The sequence below is a fragment of the Portunus trituberculatus genome, chromosome 49, assembly GCF_017591435.1.
Source record: "Portunus trituberculatus isolate SZX2019 chromosome 49, ASM1759143v1, whole genome shotgun sequence".
NCBI classification, from domain to species: Eukaryota; Metazoa; Arthropoda; class Malacostraca; order Decapoda; family Portunidae; genus Portunus; species Portunus trituberculatus.
Genome location: NC_059303.1, coordinates 2,122,211 through 2,148,903, shown reverse-complemented (window position 1 = coordinate 2,148,903; position 26,693 = coordinate 2,122,211). Strand labels below are relative to the sequence as shown.

General features: G+C 37.6%; 1 protein-coding gene across 1 annotated transcript in view; it reads right to left on the bottom strand.

The window, feature by feature from the left end:
• The window catches only part of LOC123499093 (dedicator of cytokinesis protein 3-like), a 131,357-nt gene extending 106,855 nt beyond the window's left edge, over positions 1-24,502 (bottom strand). The window contains exons 1-15 of the mRNA XM_045246714.1: positions 24,327-24,502; positions 23,617-23,701; positions 23,300-23,338; positions 22,782-22,930; positions 22,456-22,537; positions 22,090-22,266; positions 21,835-21,952; positions 21,475-21,607; positions 21,241-21,355; positions 15,047-15,206; positions 14,530-14,802; positions 13,936-14,126; positions 13,682-13,782; positions 12,171-12,414; positions 11,800-11,986 (exon numbers count right to left, since the gene is read on the bottom strand). Coding sequence (XP_045102649.1) covers positions 11,800-11,986; positions 12,171-12,414; positions 13,682-13,782; positions 13,936-14,126; positions 14,530-14,802; positions 15,047-15,206; positions 21,241-21,355; positions 21,475-21,607; positions 21,835-21,952; positions 22,090-22,266; positions 22,456-22,537; positions 22,782-22,930; positions 23,300-23,338; positions 23,617-23,701; positions 24,327-24,502 — 2,230 coding nt within the window. The remainder of the gene's footprint in view (positions 1-11,799; positions 11,987-12,170; positions 12,415-13,681; positions 13,783-13,935; positions 14,127-14,529; positions 14,803-15,046; positions 15,207-21,240; positions 21,356-21,474; positions 21,608-21,834; positions 21,953-22,089; positions 22,267-22,455; positions 22,538-22,781; positions 22,931-23,299; positions 23,339-23,616; positions 23,702-24,326) is intronic.
• Positions 24,503-26,693: the final 2,191 nt, after the last annotated feature.

The following is a 26,693-nucleotide window of genomic DNA, read 5'->3' as shown; positions in this document are numbered from 1 at the left end:
CAAAAAGAGGATTGTGAAATACTACAGGAAGACTTAAACAAGATCTGGAAATGGAGCAAAAAATGGGAGATGGAATTCAATGTGGACAAAAGCCATGTCATGGAAATGGGAAAAAGTGAAAGACGACCAGTGGGAATCTATAAGATGGGAGATGGAGTAGAACTAGAAAAAGTAAAAAAGGAAAAGGACTTGGGAGTGACAATGGAAGAAAATAATCAACCGGTAAGCCATATTGATAGAATTTTCAGAGAGACGTATAATTTGCTAAGGAATATTGGAGTAGCATTTCACTATATGGACAAGGAAATGATGAAGAAATTGATAAGTACTAAAATAAGACTGTGGACACACACACACACATAAGAAAATTAGAGACACGGTAGAGGAAGGACGCACTGGCGCCGTTCCGACAAGCAGCTGATCTTCACTACATACCGGTTGTACAGTTTTTACAGTGGCCTGGGCAGGTAGTGTGGTCTCATTTTTCTTCATGAAATCAATTATTAAGGAATGATGAGCGAAAAGAGATACCATCAAAATGCAGACGTGAGATTAGGAGAAGGTGGCGCAAAGCTGATGATGACTATGCTGATGTGGGTGAGCCTGGATTCGAAGGGTTCGATACGACGACATGTACTTCACTACTAAAAAGAGTGTCAAATATTGAATATAAACTAGATAAACTGATAAAGGAGAAGATGGAAATGAAAGAGAATGAAGAACAGGATAAAGAGTTTATAAAACTGAGAGAAAGGATAAAAAAGTGGAAGAAAATGAAGCTAGGCTAAGAGCGGAAAACGAAGAACTAAAAAAGGAAGTAGCTAACTACAAAAAGCAGATGGAAGAAGGACTCGGTAAAGCCGAGAAAGAAAAAGAGAAGCTGAAAGATCTAGTAAACAAGGAAGAGGAAAGAGTACAGAACGTGATTAAAAAAGAAGTACAAGCATGGAGAGTCCAAGATAAGAAAGATAAGGCTGATTTTCAGGAGGTGATTCAAGAACAACTTAAAGAAAAGAAGAAAATATGACAAACAAAATGATAGGAGTCCTCAAGACAAAAGAAAATCTAGTTAGAGAAATTGCAGAAAAAAGAAGAGTGTAGTCGTATTTGGAATAAAAGAAAAAATATAAAATATAGACCAAAAGAGAAAAGAAGAAATGAAATCAGTCAAAGACCTACTGAAGAATCTAAACGACGAAGATAGGCAGAACTTGGAAGAGGAAGTAGAAGAAATAAACAGAATGGGACCATATCAAGAAGGAAAACGAGACCAATTAAAATACTACTAAAATCACAAGCAGCAACAGAAGAAATATTATATAGAACAACAAAACTTAGAGAAACAGAAGGCTGCAAGGATATCTATATAAAGAAAAATAGAAATGAGGAAGAAAGGAAGAGATACAATGAACTGGCAGCAGCAGTAAGGAAAAGAATAATGAAAGGTCAGAAGAGGAGAAGAAGGCATTTTTTGGAGAATTCTAGGAGACAGGATAAGGAAATGGTATATAAACGAGAAGGAAGAGAAAAAGTGGAACAAGTTTAACTAAAAATGATAAAGGCAAAAGACTAAAAATGATGTATACGAACATAGACGGGTTTTATCAAGTAAATTAGAATTAAGAGATTACATAAGGAAAGAAAATCCAGATATTGTATGCCTGGCTGAAACAAAACTAAATGAGGCAATCAAAATAGACTTGGATAATAGGTATAATGTATGGAGAAGAGACAGAGTGGGTAAAGGAGGAGGAGGAGTCATGATTATGTTAAGGAAGGAGATAGTGATAAATGAAATGGAATGTGGGAAGGAAAAGCAGAAGTATTGTATATTAAGATGCATATTAATAAAAAGAGATAACAATCATTGTAACATATGTGCCACCAAAACAAATTCATGGACCAATCAAGAATATAAAGACATGATAGATGACACAATAAGGAGTCTAATGAGAATCGTTAAAGAAAGGAGAAAAGTGATATTAGTAGGAGATTTCAACTGTAAAGAAGTGGACTGGGAAAATTATGAAAGTGGTATGGGGGAAGAAGCCTGGGGAGAAAGATTCTTGAACCTAATGATAGACAATATGATGGACCAGAGAGTAAAGGAATGCACAAGATTCAGAGGAAACGACGAGCGGCGAGATTGGACCTAGTTTTTACAAGGGTATACAAATGAATGATGATATAAGATATAAGTGCCCATTGGGAAAGAGTGACCATGCAATATTAGAAATAGATATAGAAGAGGAAAGGAAGATAGAGACGATTCATACAAAGGAGACCGATTAAATTACAGAAAGGCTGATATTGAGAATCTCAAGAACTATTTTAAAAACGTAGACTGGGAGGAGATGGAAAACTCAGAGACAATGCAAGACAAATATAACTTATTTTTGGAAATATACAAAACAGGAGTCAGGAATATGTCCCAAAATATAGACCTAAAGAAGAAGGAAAGAAAGATTGGTTTAATGCAAGGTGTGCAAGGCAAAGGAGAAAAGAGATGGAGCATGGAAAAGGTGGAGGAGAAATAGAATCCAGCAAATAAGGAAAACTTCAAGGCAGCAAGAAATGAATATGTTAAGGTGAGGAAGGAAGAGGAAAAGAACTTGAAAAGACATTGTCGAAAAATGTAAGGAGCAACCAAAATTGTTCTATAGATTCATAAATGGAAAAATTAGGCAAAAAGAAACAATAGAAAGGTTAAAAGGAGAGAACGGGATGGTGGAAGACCCAAAAGTATGGCAGAACTATTAAATAAAAATTCCAGGAGGTCTTTACTAAGGAATCCAAATTTGAGAGGCCACAGGGTAATAGAGAGACAATCTATATGAAAGAGATTAAAGTAACCAAGCTTGAAATAAAAGAGTTAATGAAGGAACTGGATGAAGAGAAGGCAATGGGACCGGATGAAGTCTCAGGCAGAATACTGAAAGAATGTAGGGAAGAACTAGCAAGTCCTATATACAACATCATAAAATGCTCAATAGAAAATGGAACAGTACCAGTAGAATGGAAAAGAGCTGAGGTGGTTCCCATATATAAGAGCGGAAGGAAGGAAGAACCTTTAAATTACAGACCGGTATCACTAACTAGTGTAATATGCAAGATGTGTGAAAGAATAATAAAGAAACAATGGATCGAGTTCCTTGAAGACAACAAATTAATATCAAATAGCCAATTTGGTTTTAGAAAAGGACGGTCTTGTGTAACTAATTTATTGAGTTTCTATTCTAGAATAGTTGATAGAGTACAAGAGAGAGAGGATGGGTTGACTGCATTTATTTGGATTTAAAAAAGGCGTTTGACAAAGTGCCACATGCAAGATTACTGTGGAAGTTAGAGGAGAAGGGTGGCTTAAAAGGAAGCACATTGAGATGGATAGAAAATTATTTGAGGGGGAGAGAAATAAGGACGGTAGTTAAAGATATGAAGTCCAAGTGGAGAGCAGTAGAAAGCGGAGTGCCACAGGGGTCAGTATTGGCACCAATACTTTTCCTCATTTATATTAACGACATGCCAGAAGGAGTGAACAGCTACATAAATTTGTTTGCGGATGATACGAAACTGTGCAGAGTTATAAAGCAAAAGGAGGATTGTGAAATACTGCAAGAAGACCTAAATAAGATCTGGGAATGGAGTAAGAAGTGGAAATGGAATTCAATGTGAACAAAAGCCATGTCATGGAAATGGGAAAGAGTGAAAGACGACCTGTGGGAATCTATAAGATGGGAGATGGAGTAGAACTGGAGAAAGTAAAAAGGAAAAGGACTTAGGAGTGACGATGGAAGAAAACAATCAACCAGTAAGCCATATTGATAGAATTTTTAGAGAAACATATAATTTGCTAAGGAATATTGGAGTAGCATTTCACTACATGGACAAAGAAATGATGAAGAAATTGATAAGTACTATAATAAGACCCAGATTGGAATATGCAGGAGTAGTGTGGACCCCTCATAAAAAGAAACACATAAGGAAATTGGAGAGGCTACAAAAAATGGCTACAAGAATGGTTCCAGAATTTGAAGGGATGACATATGAGGAGAGACTAAAGGCTATGGATCTACCAACCCTGGAACAAAGAAGGAGAGAGGAGACCTGATACAAGTTTATAAATTGATCAACGGAATGGACCAAGTGGATAATGAGAAACTGATCCTGAGAGAAGAATATGACATCCGAAGCACAAGATCGCATAGTAAAAAGCTGAGAAAGGAAGATGTCTGAGAGATATTAAAAATATAGTTTCCGCAGAGATGTATTGAGACGTGGAACAGTTTAGATGAAGAAGTAGTGTCTGCAACGAGTGTGCACACTTTTAAAGTAAGATTGGATAAGTGTAGATATGGAGACGGGCCACACGAGCATAAAGCCCAGGCCCTGTAAAACTACAACTAGGTAAATACAACACACACACACACACACACACACACACACACACACACACACACACACACACACACACTCAGTGGTTAGGAGCGCTGGTTTCACGTAGCCAGAGGACCGGGGTTCGATTCCCCGGCCGGGTGGAGATATTTGGGTGTGTCTCCTTTCACGTGTAGCCCTGTTCACCTAGCAGTGAGTAGGTACGGGATGTAAATCGAGGAGTTGTGACCTTGTTGTCCCGGTGTGAGTGTGTGACCTGGTCTCAGGTCTATCCGAAGATCGGAAATAATGAGCTCTGAGCTCGTTCCGTAGGGTAACGTCTGGCTGTCTCGTCAGAGACTGCAGCAGATCAAACAATGAAACAGCAAGTTAAACTAAAAGTGATAAGGGCAAGAAACTAAAAATTATGTATACGAACATAGATGGGATCTTATCAAGTAAATTAGAATTAAAAAATTATATAAAGAAAGAAAAACCGGATATTGTATGCCTGGCTGAAACAAAACTCAATGAGGCAATCAAAATAGACATAGATAATAGATATAACGTATGGAGGAAAGACAGAGGGGGTAAAGAAGAAGGAGTCATGATAATGTTAAGGAAAGAGATGGTGGTAAACCAAGTGGAATATGGGGAAGGAAAAGCAGAAGTACTGTATATTAAGATGCATATTAACACATTAACCGCGTATCGGGCCACCCATGTACCGAGCAAATGTTTCACTTGTTGTGTATTGGTACATCTGAGGCCAAAATATCACTTTCTAAAAACTATTACAAACTTGAGTATGTAAACAATTTGTGTATAAATTTGTATTTATTATGACTGCAGATGCATTGCTAAGGTGCTGGAAAATAAGTTAAAAATTATAAGACAATAATTTCATTTGTTGAAAGAAAAAATAGGCTTCTGAATAACAAGTAATGTTTGGTGACATTACTTCAAAAATACAATCAATATAAGAAAATAATGGAATATTAAATCATCATAATGTTGATCACTAATTACACAAGTCATGTTTTTCGTTGAAACATGAAATGCAAATGAGTGGTTGACCCTCACATTCATTGTAATAGGTGGATACTCTCCTAGCCTTGTTTGTGGCCACCTTGTATCCCTCAGAGAGTGAGATTTTCTCATAGCATCCTCTGCATCACTTCTGTGTATTTTTCATTGGTCCATCTGCTTCCTGTAAGGTATGTTCTTTTCTTGCACCCAATATATCAGAAGTCCTCTTCCCTGGTTTTGTAATTTCCTCAGGAATGTTTTTAATAAGAGAGAGAATTACTGATTCTATGAAGATTTTAGGCATACTTGTTTTGCTAAGCAGTATTTATTGTATAGAATTTGAGCATTTGTCACTGATATCCCTTACAGCAGATTACATTGGAAGTTAGAGAGCATAAGAGGACTGAGAGGAGCTTTGTTCGATTGGATATGGGATTATTTGAAGGACAGAGAGATGAGAACTATGATCAGAGATTCAAACTCATCTTGGGGTAAAACAACAAGTGAAGTGCCACAAGGGTTAGTGTTAGCCACCATTATGTTCCAGGTATATGTAAATGACAAACAAAATTAATTTGTTTGCTGATGATGTAAAATTGCTAAGAGTAATCAAAACCCGTGAGGACTGTTTGCTGCTGCAGGAAGATATAAACAAAATCTATGAGTGGAGTAAGAAATGGAAATAAGAGTTCAATGCCAAGAAATGTCACGTAATGGAATTGGGAAAGAGTAAGAGAAGACTGGTATGGAACTATCTGATGGGAGAGGAACAAATAATCACAGACACGAGAGGCGAGAAAACTAATAGCATTGCTTCCCACCATGGCTTGACTCCATCTACTGTCTACCATTTTCAAGTCAGCAGACTCTATTAAGAAGGCTGGTGATATCATATCTTCCTTGCAAGCAAAAAGAACCACTTGAACTCGTGACTCTGCAATGGATAAAATGGAAAGCCTTGTGGAAATGTGGTACATAAGTTTTGTATGCGGTAGAATGATGTGCCCTTTGTTTACATTCCACAGGTTGCCAGCTAGCGTATTTCCCGCTCTACTCTCCCTCCCTCCATAAATTTAAGATCATCAACATTATAAAGTTACTTACATACATACATTTTGGCCCCAGAGAGAGTGGTTTCCAGACCTGTTGGAGGTGTCAAGAGATCTACCCCAACGCCTTCCGCTTCGGTGGGACCTCTTGATTCAGCCCTACACCCACAGGTTCCACCACAGTCTCCACGGGCTTCAGCTAACAGGGTGGAGACTGTCAAGCAATACTTGAGATACAGAGGCTTCCCCTCTAAGATGGCAGAAATCTTGGCACATGATAAGAGACCTTCTTTAAACTATCAGCACAAGTGGAAGAGGTACAGAAAATGGTGCAAGGACAACGGGCATACCGTTTCCAATCCCACGGTCCAGAAAGTCGCACAATTTCTTGTTTTTTTGCGCCAGGTTTGTCATCTTTCCACCTCTGCTATCAAGGGCTACAAGGCAATGCTTAACAGCGTTCTGGCAATCAAAGGGTTGGACCTCAACAATGACCAGGTGCTGAAGCTTATTATCAGAGCCTCTCTTCCCAGCTACAGAGTCCTACAAGTGATCTTAGACCTTCTTGGAACTTGGATGTGGTTCTTTGCTACTTAACCATGGCTCCCTTTAAACCTCTGCAGCTCTCGTCTACCAGAGACCTGAATAAGAAGACTCTTTTTCTGCTTCTCTCGCTATAGCACAGAGGGTAGGAGAGATCAAAGCACTCTCTCACAAGACGAGCTGGCAGGGACAGGATCTGCTTGTCTCGTATCTTCCTGAGTTTATTGCCAAAATGGATAGTGACGCCCACAGTACTCCACGGGAATTCCGTATTAAGAGCCTTGCTACCGTCATGGGTTCTGAGGATGTGGAGAGACTTCTACGTCTGGTTTGGGCGCTTCATCACTACCTGCACAGGACGGCTTCACCTACAAGACCCCAAAACCTCTTTCTTGCTGTTAAGTGTCCTTCCAGACCTATGTCCAAGGCAACAATTTCCTTCTTCCTCCAGGATACCATCAAGTCAGCCCACGCTTCTTTCCCTGACTCTTCCTGCCGCGAGCTTAAGATCATTGCCGATGACATCTGTGGTATTGTTACCTCTATGCTCATGTGGAAGTGGAAGAACTGCTCTGTTTCCTCAATTTTGAGGGCAATCTGCTAGAGGACGCACTCGGTCTTTGCTGACCATTATCTCCGGGAAATAGTAAGACAGGAGGGGGATATCTTCACCTTGGGTCCAGTGGTCGCTGCTGGACACGTGGTTGACTAACTACTGCCCCTGGCCATGCACAACCCTAGGAAGTACACTCAAGGTTGCTTTTCTTGGGGGCTTTTTCGTACCGTCCTGCTACCTTCAGCCAAGGGGGGTAGAGGGTCAGTAGCTGGGACTGAGCGCTCTTCTCAGCTCACACCTCCAGTCATGGGCGTCTGCACGCTCCTAGGACACTCACCACTGGTCACCTAGGGCTCTAATTTTTGAGACACGTGGGTCAAGGAGTACTCCCATGCACCTGGATGCATTCTTCAGCACCCTCTTTCTCCCGCCAATCCCTACCATGGGTTAGTGTCTCCACAATGGACAGTTATTTCACCCTCTATGCCTGCCAAATCATGTTGACTCCTACCTCCTTAAATGTTGGAGTCTGCTAGTTTTTTGTATGAAAAACATGTCTGTGATAGAAATGTAATTTTTAATGCAAAAATTAATTTCTTCACTTACCTTTTTTTCATACAAAAACAAGTGCTCTCCCTTCTTCCCCCAGTCTGTTTCAATGCACATGAGAATTAACTGAGGAGCAGCACAGCCGATTCCATCGGCAGCGCCGGGCACTGCGCTGACAGGCGAAGCGCCAGGTGGAATTTTTTGAAATCTCAGCGGACGAAAGTAAGAGAAACAGTGGAACTGCAACTTTTTTGTATGAAAAACAGGAAAGTGAAGAAATTAATCTTAGCATTAAAAATTACATTTTACCTTGGTGTGCCATTACCACTTTTACTTGATGATGCATCCACAAAGTATTTAGTAGAATATTCTAGCAGTTTACCTTTTGATTTACTAATGTGGCCACACCATACTCCTCACAAACACTCGCAACTCTAGCTCCTTGCTCTAATTTTATTAATTCCAGCTTTTATGTCACAGCTAATGCCACTCACTTACCCTTACATCCTTGGGAGACATAAGTAAGAGTTCTAAGGTACAGAAAAATTAACAAACTTGCTCAATGATATCAGACAATACAAAGTGTTCACTAGTGTCGGCTGAACTTGTTTACAACCACCTGACACAGCGGTGCCACTATCTATCGGGCACTTCTGTAAGTGCGTGAGGCATGCATTGTTTGAATTCATTTGTTGGCTGTCTGGACTCAAATTATTAAATTATTATCTGGACACTGTCTGGATTAAACGAAATCCGGATAAACAAGGTCTGAATAAACGGGGGTCGAGTGTAATATAAGACCTACATGGGAATATAAAATGGAAGAGATTATAATGAAAAGGAGTGAAGAGAAAGACCTGGGAATGATTTTACAAGACACACTGACTAGAGAAAGACATATAAATTAACTATTTACTTCCATATACAAGACATTAACTAATATCAGGGTGGCATTCATTTACAGGGGAAGTATGATAAAAAGATCATAACCACTATGATAAGACCTATGTAGACTAGAATATGCAGCAGTAGTATGGTCACCACACAGGCAGAAAGACATCAAGAAAATAGAAAGAATCCAAAGGACTGCTACAAAAATGGTCCCAGAAATAAAGGATCTTCCCTATGAAGAAAGACAAGGAAATGGAACTACCAACTCTGAAAGATAGACGGGAAAGGGGAGACCTAATAACAATGTTTAAATTAGTAAATCATATGGAAAAGATAGATAGACAAGACCTGGTATTACTGACAAAATGGAGGTAGATGTACAAGAGGACATGTCCAAGATCATGAAATGTCAACGTGTCTGAGGAACATTAAGAAGTTCAGTTTTCCACATAGGACGGGGAACATCTGGAATGGATTACATGAAGAGACTGTAACAGCAGAAAGTGTGCACAAATCTAAAGAAAAGTTGAATAAATGGAAACATGGAGACAAGTCACAATCAGCCCTGCTCAAACCTTGTAATATACAACTAGGTAAATACACACACATAAACCCACAAAATTGTTGGAAGATGAACCAGGATCAGCAGAAACTTAGTTTAAAAAGATTATAGAAAGCGAACAAGAGGTTGCCAAAATGGTAGTAAAGGTAATTAAGGAAAAGGAAAATTTGGTTAAGGATACTGTGGAAAAGAAAAAGTGCATTATTATCTTTGGATTAAAGGAAAAAGTTATGCCAATTAGACACGAAAGAGAGGAATTTGAGAAAAAGCAAGCTGAGAAAGTAGTGATGGAGGTGAAGGATGATAAAAAAGAAGGAAAGAGATTCAGTGAAGAAAATGAAGTCAACAGATTGGGGAAATACAAGGAAGGAAATAAACGTCTGTTAAAAATTAGAATAAGATCACAAGCAAGCACTGAGGAAATCCTTGCAGGCTTATGGAGGCTGGGAAGGAGAGAAGCATTTAAAAATGTATGATTGAGACGTGATCTAAATGAAAAGGAAAGAGCTAAACTCAGGCAGCTATGGGGAAACAGCCAAAGAAAAAAAAAATTTGACAGAATACCAGAGGTGAAGACGAGCTGCTACTGGAAGGTCAAAGACATGAGACTGAGGAAGTGGTACAAAAGGAGGGAGAACATAAAGGAAATAAGTATCACTGTAGAAGAGGAAAAATATTAAAAGTCACATACACAAATGTAAATGGTATTTTAATGGCAAAAATAGAGTTGAATGATTATTTAAGAGAAAACAAACCTGACATCGTGGGATTAACTGAGACAAAATTGTATGGAGGATCTGAAGCATTGAATATTGGAGAAATTAGTAACAATATATAGAAGAATAGAGAAACAAAAAAAAGGAGGCTACTTGTAAAGAAAGAGCTGCAGGTGGATGAAATAACTTATGGAGAAGGGAGTGCTGAAGTGCTGAAAGCACTAGTAAGAATTGCAGGAGAAAGAAAAAGGAACGTTGCCATTGTTTATGTCCCACCCAGAACAAACTTGTGTGGAAATGCAGAATATGGGAACATGCTTAATAACACCAGAAAATGTTAGTTTTGGAAGACTTGACAACTGAGAGATGAGAAACATCTTAGGGGACAAATGCTATTGAATCTAGCAGTAGACAATATCCTAACTCAATGGTGAAGGACAGCACAAGGTATAGAGCAAATGAAGAACCATCATGACTGGACTTAGTAATTACTAAAGAACCAGAGATACTCTACAACTTGAAATATATGAGTTCACTCGGTAAAAGTGATCATGTATTACTTAAATTCAGAATGAAAGAAGGACTGTAAGAAATTAGGAACAAAGACTATAAAAATAGAAGGTAAAATTACAGTAAAACTAACTTTGCAGAATTAAGGAAAAACTTTGAACAAGCACACTGGACTGAATCTTATATATTGGGGAATACTGAAGAGAAGTGGAATATTTTAATGGAGAATTATAATGAAAAAATAATGAAACATGTGCCAATCAAGAAAATAGACAAATGTAGACAGAATGAGTGGTTTAACAGAAGATGTGAGTTAACAAGGATGGAAAGAGAAAAAGCCTGGAATAGATGGAAAAGAAAAAGAAATAAAGACCATATCACTAGTTAGACTATGTCTGGAAAAGAAACAAGTACATCAAGGTTCAGAGATTGGAACAAAAAAACTACAAGAAGGATATAGTGAATAAATGTAAGGACCAGCCAAAATTGTTTTGCAGATATGTAAACGGCAAGCTGAAGGGTAAAGAAAAAATAAGCAAACTAAAATACAATAATGAAACATACGAAGACCCAGAAGATATGGCAGGAGTGATGAATACACACATGCATAGAAAATATATCTCTTATGTACATGAAAGCTGAGGTAGACACTACCTCACAGTTGCTGTTAGCTGTGTCAGCACTGATCCTGGAGAACTTCTCAAATGACACTAACAATGTAAGAGCTCTCAGGGTTATTTAAGCCAGAACATAAGCCTAATGGCTTAAAACTATTCAATCAAAAGGGAAAAAATGCCTAGCGATGCACTTGGAACATATAAAAAAAGAAGAAAAAATATGAAAAGGTCTGACTTATTCAATAACCAGCTTATTAGAGAATCTGACTTAATCAGGGTTTGCTGTAAGTCAAACGATTTGTTTATTTTTTTGCAATGTTACCAAGCAAATAAAAAAATAAATAAATAAAAAAAAGGTAACCTAATAAAGCCCAACACTGTATGAATAGAATAATGAACATCATACCATCATCATCAAAAATTGTTGAGTTGACAGCATTTTTCATTGCATGAAGTTTGGCTCTTGTAATCACTCTTGATGACTCCACAGGAGTTGCATTAAATAAAGTATTGATATGATTGGCCACTTCCCCTGGAGTCAACACTCTACTCAGTTGATCACATGTTCCTTGCAGGTGTTCCAACAGAGTCATCTGTACACAAAGATGAAAAGATTAACATTTTGCAATATTAATAGTAAATCTTTCCAACAAAGCCATTTCTGCCCACTATATAATTGTCATTTCACAACAGTATCTACAAATGCTCCACTATAATCTGAGTCATGCTAAAAAATGCAACACTAAATTCATATTAACATGTCATGACAAAACTTACCTGAGAAGCCTCAATATTTTCAAGGTTCATGTTTAGCATGCGAGCAAATGACTCAAATAAGGAGTCCACATCAACTCTAAAGGAATCCTCATTTTGTCCTCCAGTTGCCCTTGCAAAGAGTAATCTTGACTGGATGATGAATTTAAAGATATATTCAAGGGAACGAAAACATCTCATGATTGGTTCTTGTTTTTCTGTCTGAGGGCAGAGGTCTGATAAATGCCTCACACAGCTGATGAGACCCCTGTCATGTTGGGAAAACAATGTTAACAACCATTTCAATTTAAATTACAAGAGTAGTCAGTTGATGAATTGAATAATTAAAAATAGTATCAAACAAGATATTGTATTATGATATTAACCCTTAAACTGTGGACATGTTTTGCCGTGCCTAGCCTCCTGCGTGGGCATTTTCATGCAAAAACATACCTTCCTATATCTTCTCTCCTATTAAACATGTTACTGAGTGAAGTATCATTGTAAAGCCCATACTCTCAGCTGTCCTTTAAAATTAATTTGAATGCTATACAAGCACTGGTAGAATAAGTACGGATTTCTGAAGCAGGAAATGTGAAAAACACAGTATTATAAACAAATATCCAAGTCTATTGAACTTGTTTCCTTTTATCTAGCAATAAGAAGCATTACTTTTATACAGCTTATGTGAAACACTCATAAAAAACTCAGCTTCCATTCTATTGTAAAAATCAATGGTTAGTATTATAACTTGCTAAACTTAGCAATGAAGTAGCATCCATGCTAGAATGCTGCAATTACATTGTGTAATAAAAGGAAAGATGGAAAATAGAAGACAATACTATTTTTATTTTTCAGAATAAAAAAAAATATAACTTTTAGAGCTTGTTACATACTTTGTGTTGAGTCACTCACTACATTGTAAATACTGGCTCAGGTGCTACTAGGCTACAGCTGCCATGCCAAATGGCCACTGTAGGCTACAACATTTTCACTGCCTTCCTCTCCATCCAAAATCTATTTAGTATCACTATTACAAAAATTTGCAAATAGCATTGTTGTGCATATTAGCATGGATAGAGGAATCACTAGCAACACCATATCCATCACCATCACTACAGTAACTCAGTGTAGTATTGCTGTCATTGCTAATCATCGTACTTTTGAATATCTTGTCTAATTCTACTTTAGTTTCACTAGTTTCCAATTCTTTTTTGATGTTCCTGATGGGTGTTGAGCTCAAAGGGATCCCATCTTGGGAATGAAATTGACTGGAAGGATGAGTAGTGCTGGTGTATCTAGTGGATATTCTCTTGGAGTTAGCACAAGGTACAGTCTGACAACTGATAAGTCTAAGAAGCATAGGTTGGTACTGTTTGATAGAAAACAACGTGTTTAATGGACTTGAGGACAAACAAATATAATTGAAAGGAATGTTACTTCAAAAAATGCCTTGTCCACTATTGTGGACATCTGCAATTTAAGGGGTAATAAATTCTATAAACCAACTAAAACAAAGCAGCACAAGTACATACTTGTAAACAAGAGCAGCTGCAAAGTGTCCTGTGATATAGGCATCCATAACAGGCTTGAAGTGTTCAAACTTACTGTCTTCTAGAAGACTAAATATAAAGACCTGGAAGGGGAAAAAAAAATGTTTGATAGTTAAGTTGTGTGACAAATCCACACAAAAAACTAACAATCATCCAACTTCACTTTGCAGATTATTTGAGATGATAAAAACCAATTATGTACAATAGTTGGAAGGAAAAACCAAAGAGAGCTTTACCATGGCCTGGAAGACATGGCCTGAATGTTGGGTTGAATTCCCATCATCAGTTGAGAACATCGCAAACAGTGCATCAAGCACATCTTGTAGGAACTTTACTGTCTCGGCACCATCAACCCGCGTCAACCTGGAGAGAGTCTCACCAATGCCCTCTGGAGCTGATCGCCATCGCAACAAAGACAAAAGATCAACTGAAAGAGAAAACAAGATATTGATAGGCTGCATACTTGTCTATACTGAAAATATGCACCAAGATCATCTCTGTACCATATTGACATTCCCCTTCAATGGGTGGATAACTGAGGACATGCAGCTACACAAATTTTAAGATCCTTAGCCTTTGACATGCAGCTACATAAATTTTAAGAATCTTAGCCTTGAAGTCTCTACATAAAGGGATTAATTCTTTCTCTACTCCACTGATAATGTATAAATAGCTCTTACATTTATAACTACAAAGTTTTGAACATTGAAATTAGCATTTTATTTGTATCTGGAACATAATGCCTACATTACCGAGATTTCAACACCCTCATTTAAAGACATAACCAATCATTAAACAATCAAAAAAAGTGTATTCAGATTTTACTTTACCATTTTGTGTAAGTTTGGTTGAGCAGAGAAGAGTATCTACAACAATTATTTCTTTTGGAGATCTCTGAAAAGGTAGGGAATAGACACAGTCTGCAGCTGCCTTGGACAGGTAGGGCATGGTGAGATACTCCATGGGGTCGGCCAGACGGGACCGCTCATCACACTTGTACACACACAGCTCATGGGAGCCATCACGTAGGGTTGTCCCACCCTCATCATCCATCAGACGTATAAATGAGAATCCAAAAAACTTCTTCTCATTTTTTTCACGAGCTAAAGATCATAAAAGTAGGAACAATTATTAAAAGATAAGAGGAATATTAATATGAAGAAGTGGAGGCTCCCTTCAAAACTTTAACTAAGAGAATTTCAAAATGACATCAGAACAAACATACATAGGTAACTAAGAAAATTTTAAAAAGACATCAAAACAGACATACACAGGTAGATAAATATAAGATATACAAGGATGGATATAAATGCATATTTCATATCACCAGTAAAACAGAAAACTTACTTGAGCAATGGCTGTATTCTAATCTGAGGTGAGCTCCTGCAAACTGGTCTATAGGAATAGCTACTTTTAAACGTTCCATCCATCGCGGAGAATTGTTATGGTACATGATCATGGAAGAGTGCTCTGTGGTCCCTTCATGGCCCATACCACTGTATATGCACTGGAATTTAAATAAAATAACTTAAATAACTTAGGTATAACTCCTACCTGCATTCTTCCCCTATGACAAAGAAACACGAGCCTCCTCATTTTACCCAATACAGTGGATCCTCGTGATTCAACCATTCGCAGTTCGAATTATCAACAATTCAAACTCAGTTAATTAATACCCAATCCTCAAGGTTTGACTGACTGACTCGCCAATTCGACATTCATATCTCGCGCACCATGTACCCGGTCAAATCTGCTGCCAGCCAGCCAGGCGGATTCCAGTGGGTATCACACTGGCCTATGATATGTGGAACGCAGGCCATGGTTCTTGGTACGAAACCAGGAACATTATCACACACAAGCTGTCCGCATTCTTGCTATGCTATGCAAATGGCCCAGCAACCAAGATCAAGCCTAATCAAAATAAACTAGAACAAAATTATATGCCGCTTATACCTCAACCCGTGCTTCGTTCTGGAATTGCATTTGCACTTCCTCTTGTTGATGAAAAGTAAGTAAAAGAAACTAAAGATGAACCGAGACGTGCACGACGGCGACTCTTGAGTTGGGGGTGGTTGCCATGAGTCCAAACTATTGACATGACATATATGTATATACTTTATCTTTCTGTATTGATGGAATATTATTTAATATTCCAATATGAAAAATTTAGGCATGTTCTTTTTAGTTTAAATAAAAGGTTTTTATTACATATATTATGTTAATTTTTTCATTGGGATAGCATACGGAGAACCGGAATGGATATGAAGCCATTCCAACTTTGCTCTGCTAATCCTGGGCAAGTTCCAGCTATATGGAATGGATGTTCCTCATTTCCCATATCATAGGCCAGTGTGACTGCCCTTAAGGGGCCTTTCAAAGATAAGTTTGAGCTTATAAGAAAGTGTGAGGCAGGTAAAACTTCCAGTGTCGTTGCAGAACAAATGGGTGTCCCTAGATCAACAGTATCAACAATTTGGAAGAACAGGGACAAGTACCGTAAGACTGCTGCATCATGAAAGTGTTTTTTATTTCCCAAAATGTACTGTATAGCACCCTATTGTGCTTAATAAAAAAAAGTTAGATATAAATTTTATGAAGCCTTTAATAGTACTGATTTATTCTAAGTTAGTGTTTTTTAGAGGTTATAGTGATGTTTTCGGGGGTCTAGGCTGGTGGTTGGTCCCTATCCCCCCTAATTCTTAAGTATCTTATGGGAAAAATTGCTTCACGATTCAAATAAATGCTGGTTCAACCGATGATAAACCGCCCTAACCCCGTCGAATTGCGAGGATCTCCTGTAGTACAATAAATGAGTTTACCAAGTATAGACAACCCCCGTTTAACGAAGGTTCACACAACGAAATTTCGCTATAACGAAGGTTTCATTTTAATACCATCTGCTCGTTTAACAAACATCAAACTCGCTTTAACGAAGTTTTATCCAGGTAATTTTTTTCCAAATTTCAAAGCCCCACTGTATCATGCAAGCTGACAGGCTTTTGAATACATCAGGAGCTGCTGGTACTAAGGCCTGCCTCAGGAGAAATCCTGAGACACCTATAGAATAAAGATCAAGATCAAGCCTCTCGTGGACAACACAGGCTCTGCCGATACAAAGGCCTGACTCAAAAGAAATTCTGTGTCACCTGTAGCATCAAGATCAAGATCAAGATCACACGCACCACACACTGCCCAGTCAAAACATAACAGCGTCACCAGCAGCTCATCTTCCTTACTTCAACTTACCACCAAAACACCCTGCAATGTGGCCTAACATTCCTAAGAAGACCAGGAAGTGTCTTACTCTCGAAGTGAAGCTGGGTATTATTCACCGACAAGAGAGAGGCCAGAAAACTAATAACATTGCTTCCCACCATGGCTTGACTCCATCTACTGTCTACTATTTTCAAGTCAAGATACTCTATTAAGAAGGCTAGTGAGACCTCATCTTCCTTGCAAGCTAAAAGAACCACCAGAACTTGTGACTCTACAATGGATAAAATGGAAAGCCTTGTGGAAATGTGATACATAAGTTTTGTATGCAGTACCATGATGCGCACTTTGTTTACATTCCACTGGTTGCCGGTTAGTGTATTTCCCGTTTCACTCTCCCTCCCTTCATAAAGTTAAGATCATCAACATTACAAAGTTACATACATACATACATTAGCGTACATTATAATGACTTAAATTAAACTACCTAAATGTTTAACTTCATAACTTTTACTTTCATTAAACCTTTTACTGAACTATGATGCACTCTCACTTTGCTTACTCTCAATGGAAGTTCAAATCAGGGGTTATACTTGTTATAATCAGTTCGCTTAATGAAGTTTCGCTTAACGAAGTGTTTTTTAGGAACGTAACCCCCCTTCGTTAAACGGGGGTTGCCTGTACAGGCAATCCCCGTTTAACGAACAGGTTACATTCCTAAAAAACGTTCATTGCATGAATTTTCGTTAAGCAAACCAATTATAACAAGTTTGACCCCTGACTTGAACTTCCATTGACAGTAAACAAAGCAAGAATGCATCATAGTAGAGTAAAAGGTTTAATGAAGGTAAAAATTATGACGTTAAACATTTAAGTAGTTTAATTTAAGACTAAATCATTATAATGTACACTAATGTATGTATGTAAGTAACTTTATAATGTTGATGATCTTAAATTTATGAAGGGAGGGAGAGTGGAGCAGGAAAAACGCTAGCTGGCAACCTGTGCAATGTAAACAAATGGCGCATCATTGTATCGCATTAAAAACTTATGTACCACATTTCCACAAGGTTTTCCATTTTATCCATTGCAGAGTCACGATTTCGGATGGTTCTTTTAGCTTGCAAGGATGATACAGTCTCACCAGCCTTTTTATTTTTAATAGAGTCTGCTTACTTGAAAATAGTAGAGACAGCAGATGGAGTCAAGCCATGGTGGCGAGCAATGCTATTAGTTTTCTCGCCTCTCTCGTGTTTGTGAATGATATCCAGCTTCACTTCGAGAGTAAGAGACTAATTGGTCTTCTTAGCAACGCTAGGCGACATTGCAGGGCTGGTTGCACGGCATTTTGGTGGCATGTTGAGCGAGGGAAGACGAGCTGCTGCTGACGCTGTTGTTTTGAACTAACAGCGAGGAAGGGTAGGGGAGTGAGTGGTGTGCGTTTGTCCACAAGAGGCGCTGGTGTATTCAAAAGCTTGTGTGATACGGAGGGGCTTTCAAACTTGGAAAAAATTACCTTGATAAAATTTCGTTAAAGCAAGTTTGGTGTTCGTTATACAAGGAGATGGTAGTAAAAAGAAACGTTCATTGTAGCGAAATTTCGTCATGTGAATGTTCGTTAATCAGGGGTTGCCTGTATTACCAATCAACATTATTCCTTCATAAATTTCCTTTCTACAGCAGCTGCAAGAAACTACATCTAATTCATCAGGCTTATCAAATGTATCACTCAATATTGAAGTTACAACACTGCAAAGGAATGCTGGCATGTCAGTAGAGTTGGGTGTTGCATCACTAAATTACAACTCTGACTTTGTGACTTTATTGCACCATGAATTTTAAAGTCGCAAAAGTAAGAAGTCACAAACATTTTGAAAAAAAAGTCAGACTAAGCAAAATTGCACCACTAAGTAGCCTGTTCACAGCAAAGGTGGTACATACCTATCAACACTAGAATTTTGAATTTTCTGATTTCCCAGGACAAAGGGGTGACTTACTTAATTTAGAAACTGATGTGAAAAAAAAAAGACAAATTGTTGCACATGTCTATTCAAAATTAACAACATAACCTTAATGTTATCATTCTTACTTCTGGTGCATGATTATGCTTTATTAATTGTATTATAAGATAAAGCTACAAATAGGTAATTGTCCTTTTTTTCAGTAAGCACAAATAGTAAAAATAAAAGGATGCTGATTTTGGTTTCTACAGTCGTAGTGGAAAGTTTGGGCACAAGACATAAACAACTGTTACCTTTAAATACAGTAGACATTTAAATGGTACATGACATTTATTATTTGCTAAACAATTTTCCTTTAAGCTTGATGACCTTCTCCAAATGTGCTGGGATGTTTCTTGCCAGTTTTTCAACACGATTGGAAATAATATTATCCCAAATATCTTGTATTTCTATATTTAGCTTTGTTAATGTCGAAGTGTCACGATTCTGAAGCAATTTTTTAATGATATGCCACACATGCTCTATGGGATTCAGGTCTGGTGAATTTCCACGTCACTTTTTGAAGTAGTTTACACTCACTGTGTGAGCATGAGCTCCATCTTGCATAAACCAACTAGCGTTACACTTTTCAAAACTTTAGGGCAGGTTATCACACAATAACTTAAAATAACTGTGCTGATTTACACTATTTTTTTTTCAAGAAACACTAAAGTGCCAACTCCATCAAACGCAAAGCAACCCCACACCATAACACTTGGAGCATGCTTTACCACTTTAGCTGTATAGCATGGGTCATTGGGATCAGACCCCCTGGGGCGCCTCACACACTTGGATCTGCAGCCTGACGACACCACAAACTTGGTCCCAATCTTCTAGGGTCCAATCTCTATATTTCTTACAAAATGCTAAGCAATCATGCATGTTTTTTGCACTTAGCAAGGGAAGGACTTTGGCACAATAACAATGATATTATAAATCTTTGAATAAATTATCAGATCTTACAGACACATCCTGAAGCAGTGAAGGATTACTTTTCTTTAGTTTTCTAGCTATGAGCATTGGATTTTTATCCAACTGCCTCCTAATGACCTTAGAAGTACAATTTGATATCTTCCTTGGCCAAAAAGAGTGAGGCTTTCAGGTAGGAATGGCGTCACCTCCCCCATCTCGAAATTTCCTGATCCACTTTTGAACTTGCCACACTCCTATTCCTACACAAGTGGCTATATCTTTACAATTATAGCCCTCTTTGTAAAGGGTTACAATAGCAACAATTGTGCCTCTTCCTAGCTCTTTACTACTTCCCATTTCAGAGATATTGAGGCAAAAACACAAAGACCAACGCAAAACAATATGAAATCCGTATGATATATGCTAGCACATTGACACCACGTGGGCCTCGGAGTGACTCAACAGAGTTGCCAAGTCATGAGTATTGTCTCTGTTAAACAATGGTATAAACCATTCTATTGAAAAATAGCGAAAAGTTTGGTCGCAGATTAGGTATTTTTCGTGTTTTGAGTTTAGCGAAAAGTTTGGGTGGCCAGTAATTTTGTACCCAAACTTTCCGCTACGACTGTACATTTTATATGTGTTAAAAAATAATGGAACTCATTGTCATATCCTATGTACGAAGGTAATCAGTGAGATAAAAGAACCAGCATTGCTGGCAGACGTACAATATACTAAATCCTTTGATACATTCAAATGAAAGTATGTATCGGTATACACCCATTAAGATCAGTAGAAAGTGTCAAATTGCTTGCCTTGATACAAATATAAGCTGTTTTTTTTAAATATTATCTGAAATTATGAATAGAGGCTCAAAGAATGTCATATTCCATAAGACATTTTGAAATTAATTGACAAGTTTCAGATACATTAATGTACAACGATACACCTGTGTAAGACTGTGTAAAACTTGCCCCAAAAAGTTTTTTTCTCTAGCAAAACTAAAAATCTGGCACTGTCTGGTGTCAAGATGCTGACTGTGAACAGACTCATTTTCTGTGACTTTGGCCATGACTGTGAACAGGAACAAACACAACATTTTTTGAAGAAATTGCCATGGCTGGAGAAGACATTTAGCCAAGAGGACATGGTGGAGGAGGAGAACTTAGATATAAGTTTTGGCTGTATTTAAAAAACATACTGTATATAAAAAAAACATAGTTCTGCTATCCCACTAAAATTGAAATTCTGCAGACTCACACAAGGAAAAAAAAAGTTGCAGTCATAAAGTCACAAAGCTGCAAGTCACACTGAGGTGTCAAAAATAGTCACAAAGTCGCAATCACACCAGATTCAGCAGCAAATTTGCAAAGTCAAAGTCACAGCTGAAAAAAAAATGTAATATGAGTCCATTACCTGTAGTGGGTGTCCATCAGCATCCAAGGCCAACACCAACACCTCAATGTTCTTCCCAACAGATTTACCCCCTCTCTCAAATTCCCCATTGTTCAATGTTACATACAAGTCATTTCTGTGGAAGAAATTTCTATTTAGTACACTGCAATGTTTGAATATATATATGATATATAATGATGGAGATAAAGATATCAGTGTCAACTATACAAACCCACAAACACATACATTACATACCTGACATCACCAGGCATTATGACATCAGAAAATCCAAGTTTTTTAGTAACACAGACATTCTTGAGCAAAAGGGGATTCTCTTTAGTTGCTTGCTCCAGCTCTCCATGCACCATCTTGACACTTACCACCAGCCCTACAGGAAGCAAAATATAAGCACTTCACCTCAATCAAATCTTCATAATAGACATGTTTTGTGTTCACTTATGTCAGCCTTGGTCTCCTCACGACAGCAAAATTTTGCAGTGTCTGTGAGGCAGACAGCTAATTGCTACTGTCTACTTTTACAAATACCCTAACTTTATGTTTTCAAGACTTAGAAAAAGCATACTGGTCACTTTAAAGGAAAAAAGAAAAACTTACCATAGCTAACATTATTGGACAATATATTACACTTATTAGTTTGCTTCTTTATAATAAATTCATGGAGTTGCCAGAAGTCCTTCTCATCAGATGTAAAGAGCTTCCCTGTTACTTCAACCTGCATCAAGGAAAGTAAAGAACTTGAGCAAAAGTAAAAACCAACCAATGAAACACTGAATATTTCAATAAAAGATTAGATATTTACATATTTGAAAATTCAAAGACCACTAGATCCAACATGGAAAACTGTCATACCTCTCCATCTCCTCCTTGCAACACTGTTTGAACTAATCTGAACACAGCTACTCCATATGGTCTTCGGTAATTATGCGAAGAATTCTTCTTTACTGACTCTGAGAAGAGCATCCTTCCAACTCTCACAACATGGGCAACAATATACAGATCAGACACCAGATCACCACTTCCCAGGTCCTGAGGGATTGGCACAACAATAGTTCAAATATCCTTGCTACATGTGCCTACTGTAAGATTCTATATCAACAGTAGATGTTACATTACAATATGGAAAACTACAATATAAGAACATATTAAATTAATCAAATGGGATTATATTTCAATATCTTAAATATATGTAACATCTAAGATTAATAATCTACTTACTGTAAATATGGTGCAGTTAGAATGAATTTTTTCTACATAATTAGAAAATCCTTCCTTTGATAGTTTGACTAGAAATCTTTCACTGGAAAAAAAAAAAAATAAATAAATATATATATATATATATATATATATATATATATATATATATATATATATATATATATATATATATATATATATATAAAAGCATGAAATTATCAACATAAAATTATTGATCACAGTGGCAAATTAAATAAATCATGGAATATGCATATAATAATGATATATATATATATATATATATATATATATATATATATATGTAAGAAATCCAAGTAAATAATCACCTAATAAACTTCTGTTTCTGTGAATCATACAGTGAAAAATACACTTCCGCATCTTCTCCTAAATGGTACGAAAAGTCCCGCATACAGAAGAACAAGTGATGGCTCAGCACCTTCCTCTTCTCCTTCCTCTTAGCCAGAGTACCAAGCCCCTGCACAACACAAATCATTGGTATTTAGTAAATCATCAGTTCTTGAATTGAAATGGGTAATGAAAACACTTCCTGAATTCATTCTTTCTATGCACAATACAGCAGAACATCATTATATAACTTTGAGACACAATCAATCTTCTGTGATTATCATAAATTACTGTGGCATATGTATTTCATGCCTTTTGGATCCAATGAATTTTCCATCTCATACACTTACTACCATTATTTTCCCAGTTAGTTTAATGTAATACATCAGAGTCCTCTTAGCTACAAAACTCTCTCTGTAAAACATTAACTTCCTAACATATGGAATTAGACAGGTTTGTGTGCATGCTGATGCAGTCCTTAAGTGTAGATTTCACCCACCTGAGAATGTGACTGGGAAGCCTCTGAACTCAGAGCGTGCTGCAATACAGACACTCAATGTTAGTGAGTAAAAGTAAAATTGTTCATAAATATCTAGCTTTAAATATTCCTTACAATTCAAGACTAACATATGAATTTCAAATTGACATTTTCATATAAAAATTACCATTACATATATCTTTCATTGCCAAGAACCAAAACACTGGAAAAATATTCCTAAAGTGTAAGAAAAACAGATCCTCAGCTCTTGCAAGAGAAAGTGATGAGCAACAAAACCAGATGTATAATGGAACACAAGAGACTCAGCAGGCACTTACCACTCGATGCAGCTCCACCACACTCACAGCATCAGGGTCCACCATCTCCCCCTCCACCCGCGGTACCAGGTCCAGCCCCAGCTTCCTAAAAGTGATGGTGTTTCCAACAATAAATTAACCTGGAATGACTCTTGTTATTCAATGAATATCCATGTAGTGTATAACTGCCCAAGCTGTACAACTGATTCCTGTCAAGTGAGGACAGGAACACTTACTCTTCCCCATCAGAGACCAAAGGGTTAAGGTAGTGGTTTGATTGTGAAAATTGTGCCTTGTGGGGAAGATGGCCTTCATATAAGTATGTATGTATGTATGTATGTATGTATGAATGTATGTATACCATAAATCCATAATAGGAAGGAATGATTGGGCTTTGCAGGGTAGCAACAATCACTTATGAAGACTATTGGGAAACATATGGGGATGATTGTAAGTAGTAATATATATGATGTAGATGTGTCCTACTTACTTTCATATACTACCAGTAGCATTTTCTAATAACAACACTGTACTTAGTTTAGGACCAAGAATTGGAACAAAAAAAGTTAAGTTTTTTTCAATATGCATACAGAACAAATACTCGAACTATTTTACAGGCATAGAAACTTCAAAATAATGTTAAAAGAAATAAATGACAACAAATAGTGATATAAATAAGTTTTTTTTTAAACTTCTGATTTGCTGCATACTGCAAATGAAGGAGAACTCACCGATTTCCCCAGTCAATTTTCTGAGTGATTTTCAACTTAAGTTGCATTATTTGGTCTGACGTGAGAGTCCCTGTAATGAGCTGCTTCCGCCAGTCGGCCACGTCCATCATGGCCTTGCGGACAGAATCCCACAGTTCCTGCTCCCCATAGGGAGTGCCAAGTTGCTGAAATTTCATATTATTATTATTATTATTATTATTATTATTATTATTATTATCATTATTTTATTTTTCAGCATGTAATTTCATGGTCTATTCAAGCACCAACAGTTTTTTGTCTCATACAACTTCAACAATGGTGGGAACACTGAGGCTGGATGTTAGGGTATGAATTGTATATCATTATTTTCTTGTTTCCTCACAAACAGCCATGAGAAATGGGCTGATGTCAGCTGGATGTCCCTATCAATTCACAATCTTTTTCCTTCTCCTGTACCTGCATCAGGGAACCATGTTGACATCAGATTCTACTCTCACAGGCTTGGTGTGAGAATCTATAGTTGCTTAGAGTATATGTATATTATAATTAACATAGTGACATTTAGTGACATTTACATGCATTTTGTATCATAATATTCTTCATACTTTTTAATCCATTATCATATAATATTCCAAATTATGTAACAAATGTGTTAGGAAATTCTTATATTCACAAGTAGGTCACTGGTGTCAGCAAGGAATACTGATGAAGATGGACCTGCCAAGCAGATGTAGTCTTGTGTTCGGACTTAACTCCCCTAGTAACAGCTGGGAGCTGGTGCCATGTGTGCATGCAAGACTGCCTTAGTGTAGTGTAACCATCCTGGTGAACTAGCATTCAATTTTGTTATCCTCCATTACCTAGAGCAACTGGTGCAACACCCTACTCATATTCTTGATTATCTTGGAGATAGCCCAACATTCTTGATCTCTTCCTTACCTCCAATCCTTCTGCTTATGCTGTTACCCTATCTTCTCCGTTGGGTTCCTCCGAACACAATCTCATTTCTGTATCTTGTCCTATTTCTCCAATTCCTCCTCAGGATCCCCCAAAGTGAAAGTGCCTCTGGCATTTTGTCTCTGCCAGTTGGGAGGACCTGAGGTGGTGTTATGCTGATTCTCCTGGATTGATTACTGTTCCCGTGTCAGAGACCCATCTCTGTGTGCTGAACGCATTAACAGAGGTGATAGTGACTGGCATGGAGGCATACATTCCTCATTCTTTTTCTCAACCTAAACCTTGATTTAACACAGCCTGTTCTTGTGCTATACATGGTAGAGATGTAGCCCACAAAAAGTACTTTAGTCTTTCATCTCCTGAATCTCATACACTTTATATTTCTGCCCAGAATTAGGCCAAGTCTGTCCTTAACTTACCAAACACTCTTTCATAAATAAAAATGTCAAAATCTTTCAAATTCTAACTTCCCTCATGACTTATAGCATCTGGCCAAAAACATCCCCAATAACTTTACTTCTTCATCTTTCCGTTCTTTATTTCATCTTGATGGCACACTGCCATCTCTTCTGTTTCTAAAGTTGAACTCTTCTCTCAAACCTTTGCTAAGGGTGCGTTTACACCAAGCAAATCGAATCGACTCAATTCATGAAGAATCAACACAATTCATGAATCATGTTGATTCGCCACATTAGTTTCAATGTATCCGTTTACACCAGGCGAATCGAGTCAATTCAAATTACGCTAATTCATGGTGATTCAGAATCAATGATTGGTTTGGACCCATTTTTCATCAGTCAAGGCAATTCAGCTGAGGAATAAGCACCATGCTAGTGAACGTTCTATTCAATTTAGTAAGAGAATAATGTTCTATGTATGATCCCAGTGATCCTATGTGCCAAAATCGTGTACACCTAACCCTCCATTATTGCGCCCTTCCGTTATCACATTTAGGCGTTATCGCCCACTTATGAAAATCTGCAAAATTCAGTTTTAGCACATCTGGAAAGTCGTTATTGCGCACCCGTAGTAGTAGTAGTACCCATATCCCAACCACACACTGATGAATGTTTAGATAGGGCGAGGTGGAGGAGGAAGAGGTGGCGGGAGAGAAAGATGATGATCATGAGGAGGAGGAGGAGCCAGCAGCCAATCATCACTGTGTATTCACGTCACATGATTTGAATAAGGGAACTGATTGGTTCCAGTCACTCTGCTCACCACCACCACCACCACCACCACCACCAATCAGTCTCACATGTGGTATTTTGTTGTTCAGAGCTGGTTTTAATTCATTTCAGATTGTCAAATATTAATAAGCTACTCCAGTATTAATGGTAGTAAATTTAGGGCAACAGGAAAATTTTTTAGGGAAATTTTTGGGTTGAGGCACCAATTTATTTATTTCCTATTTATTCTTCACTTCCGTTA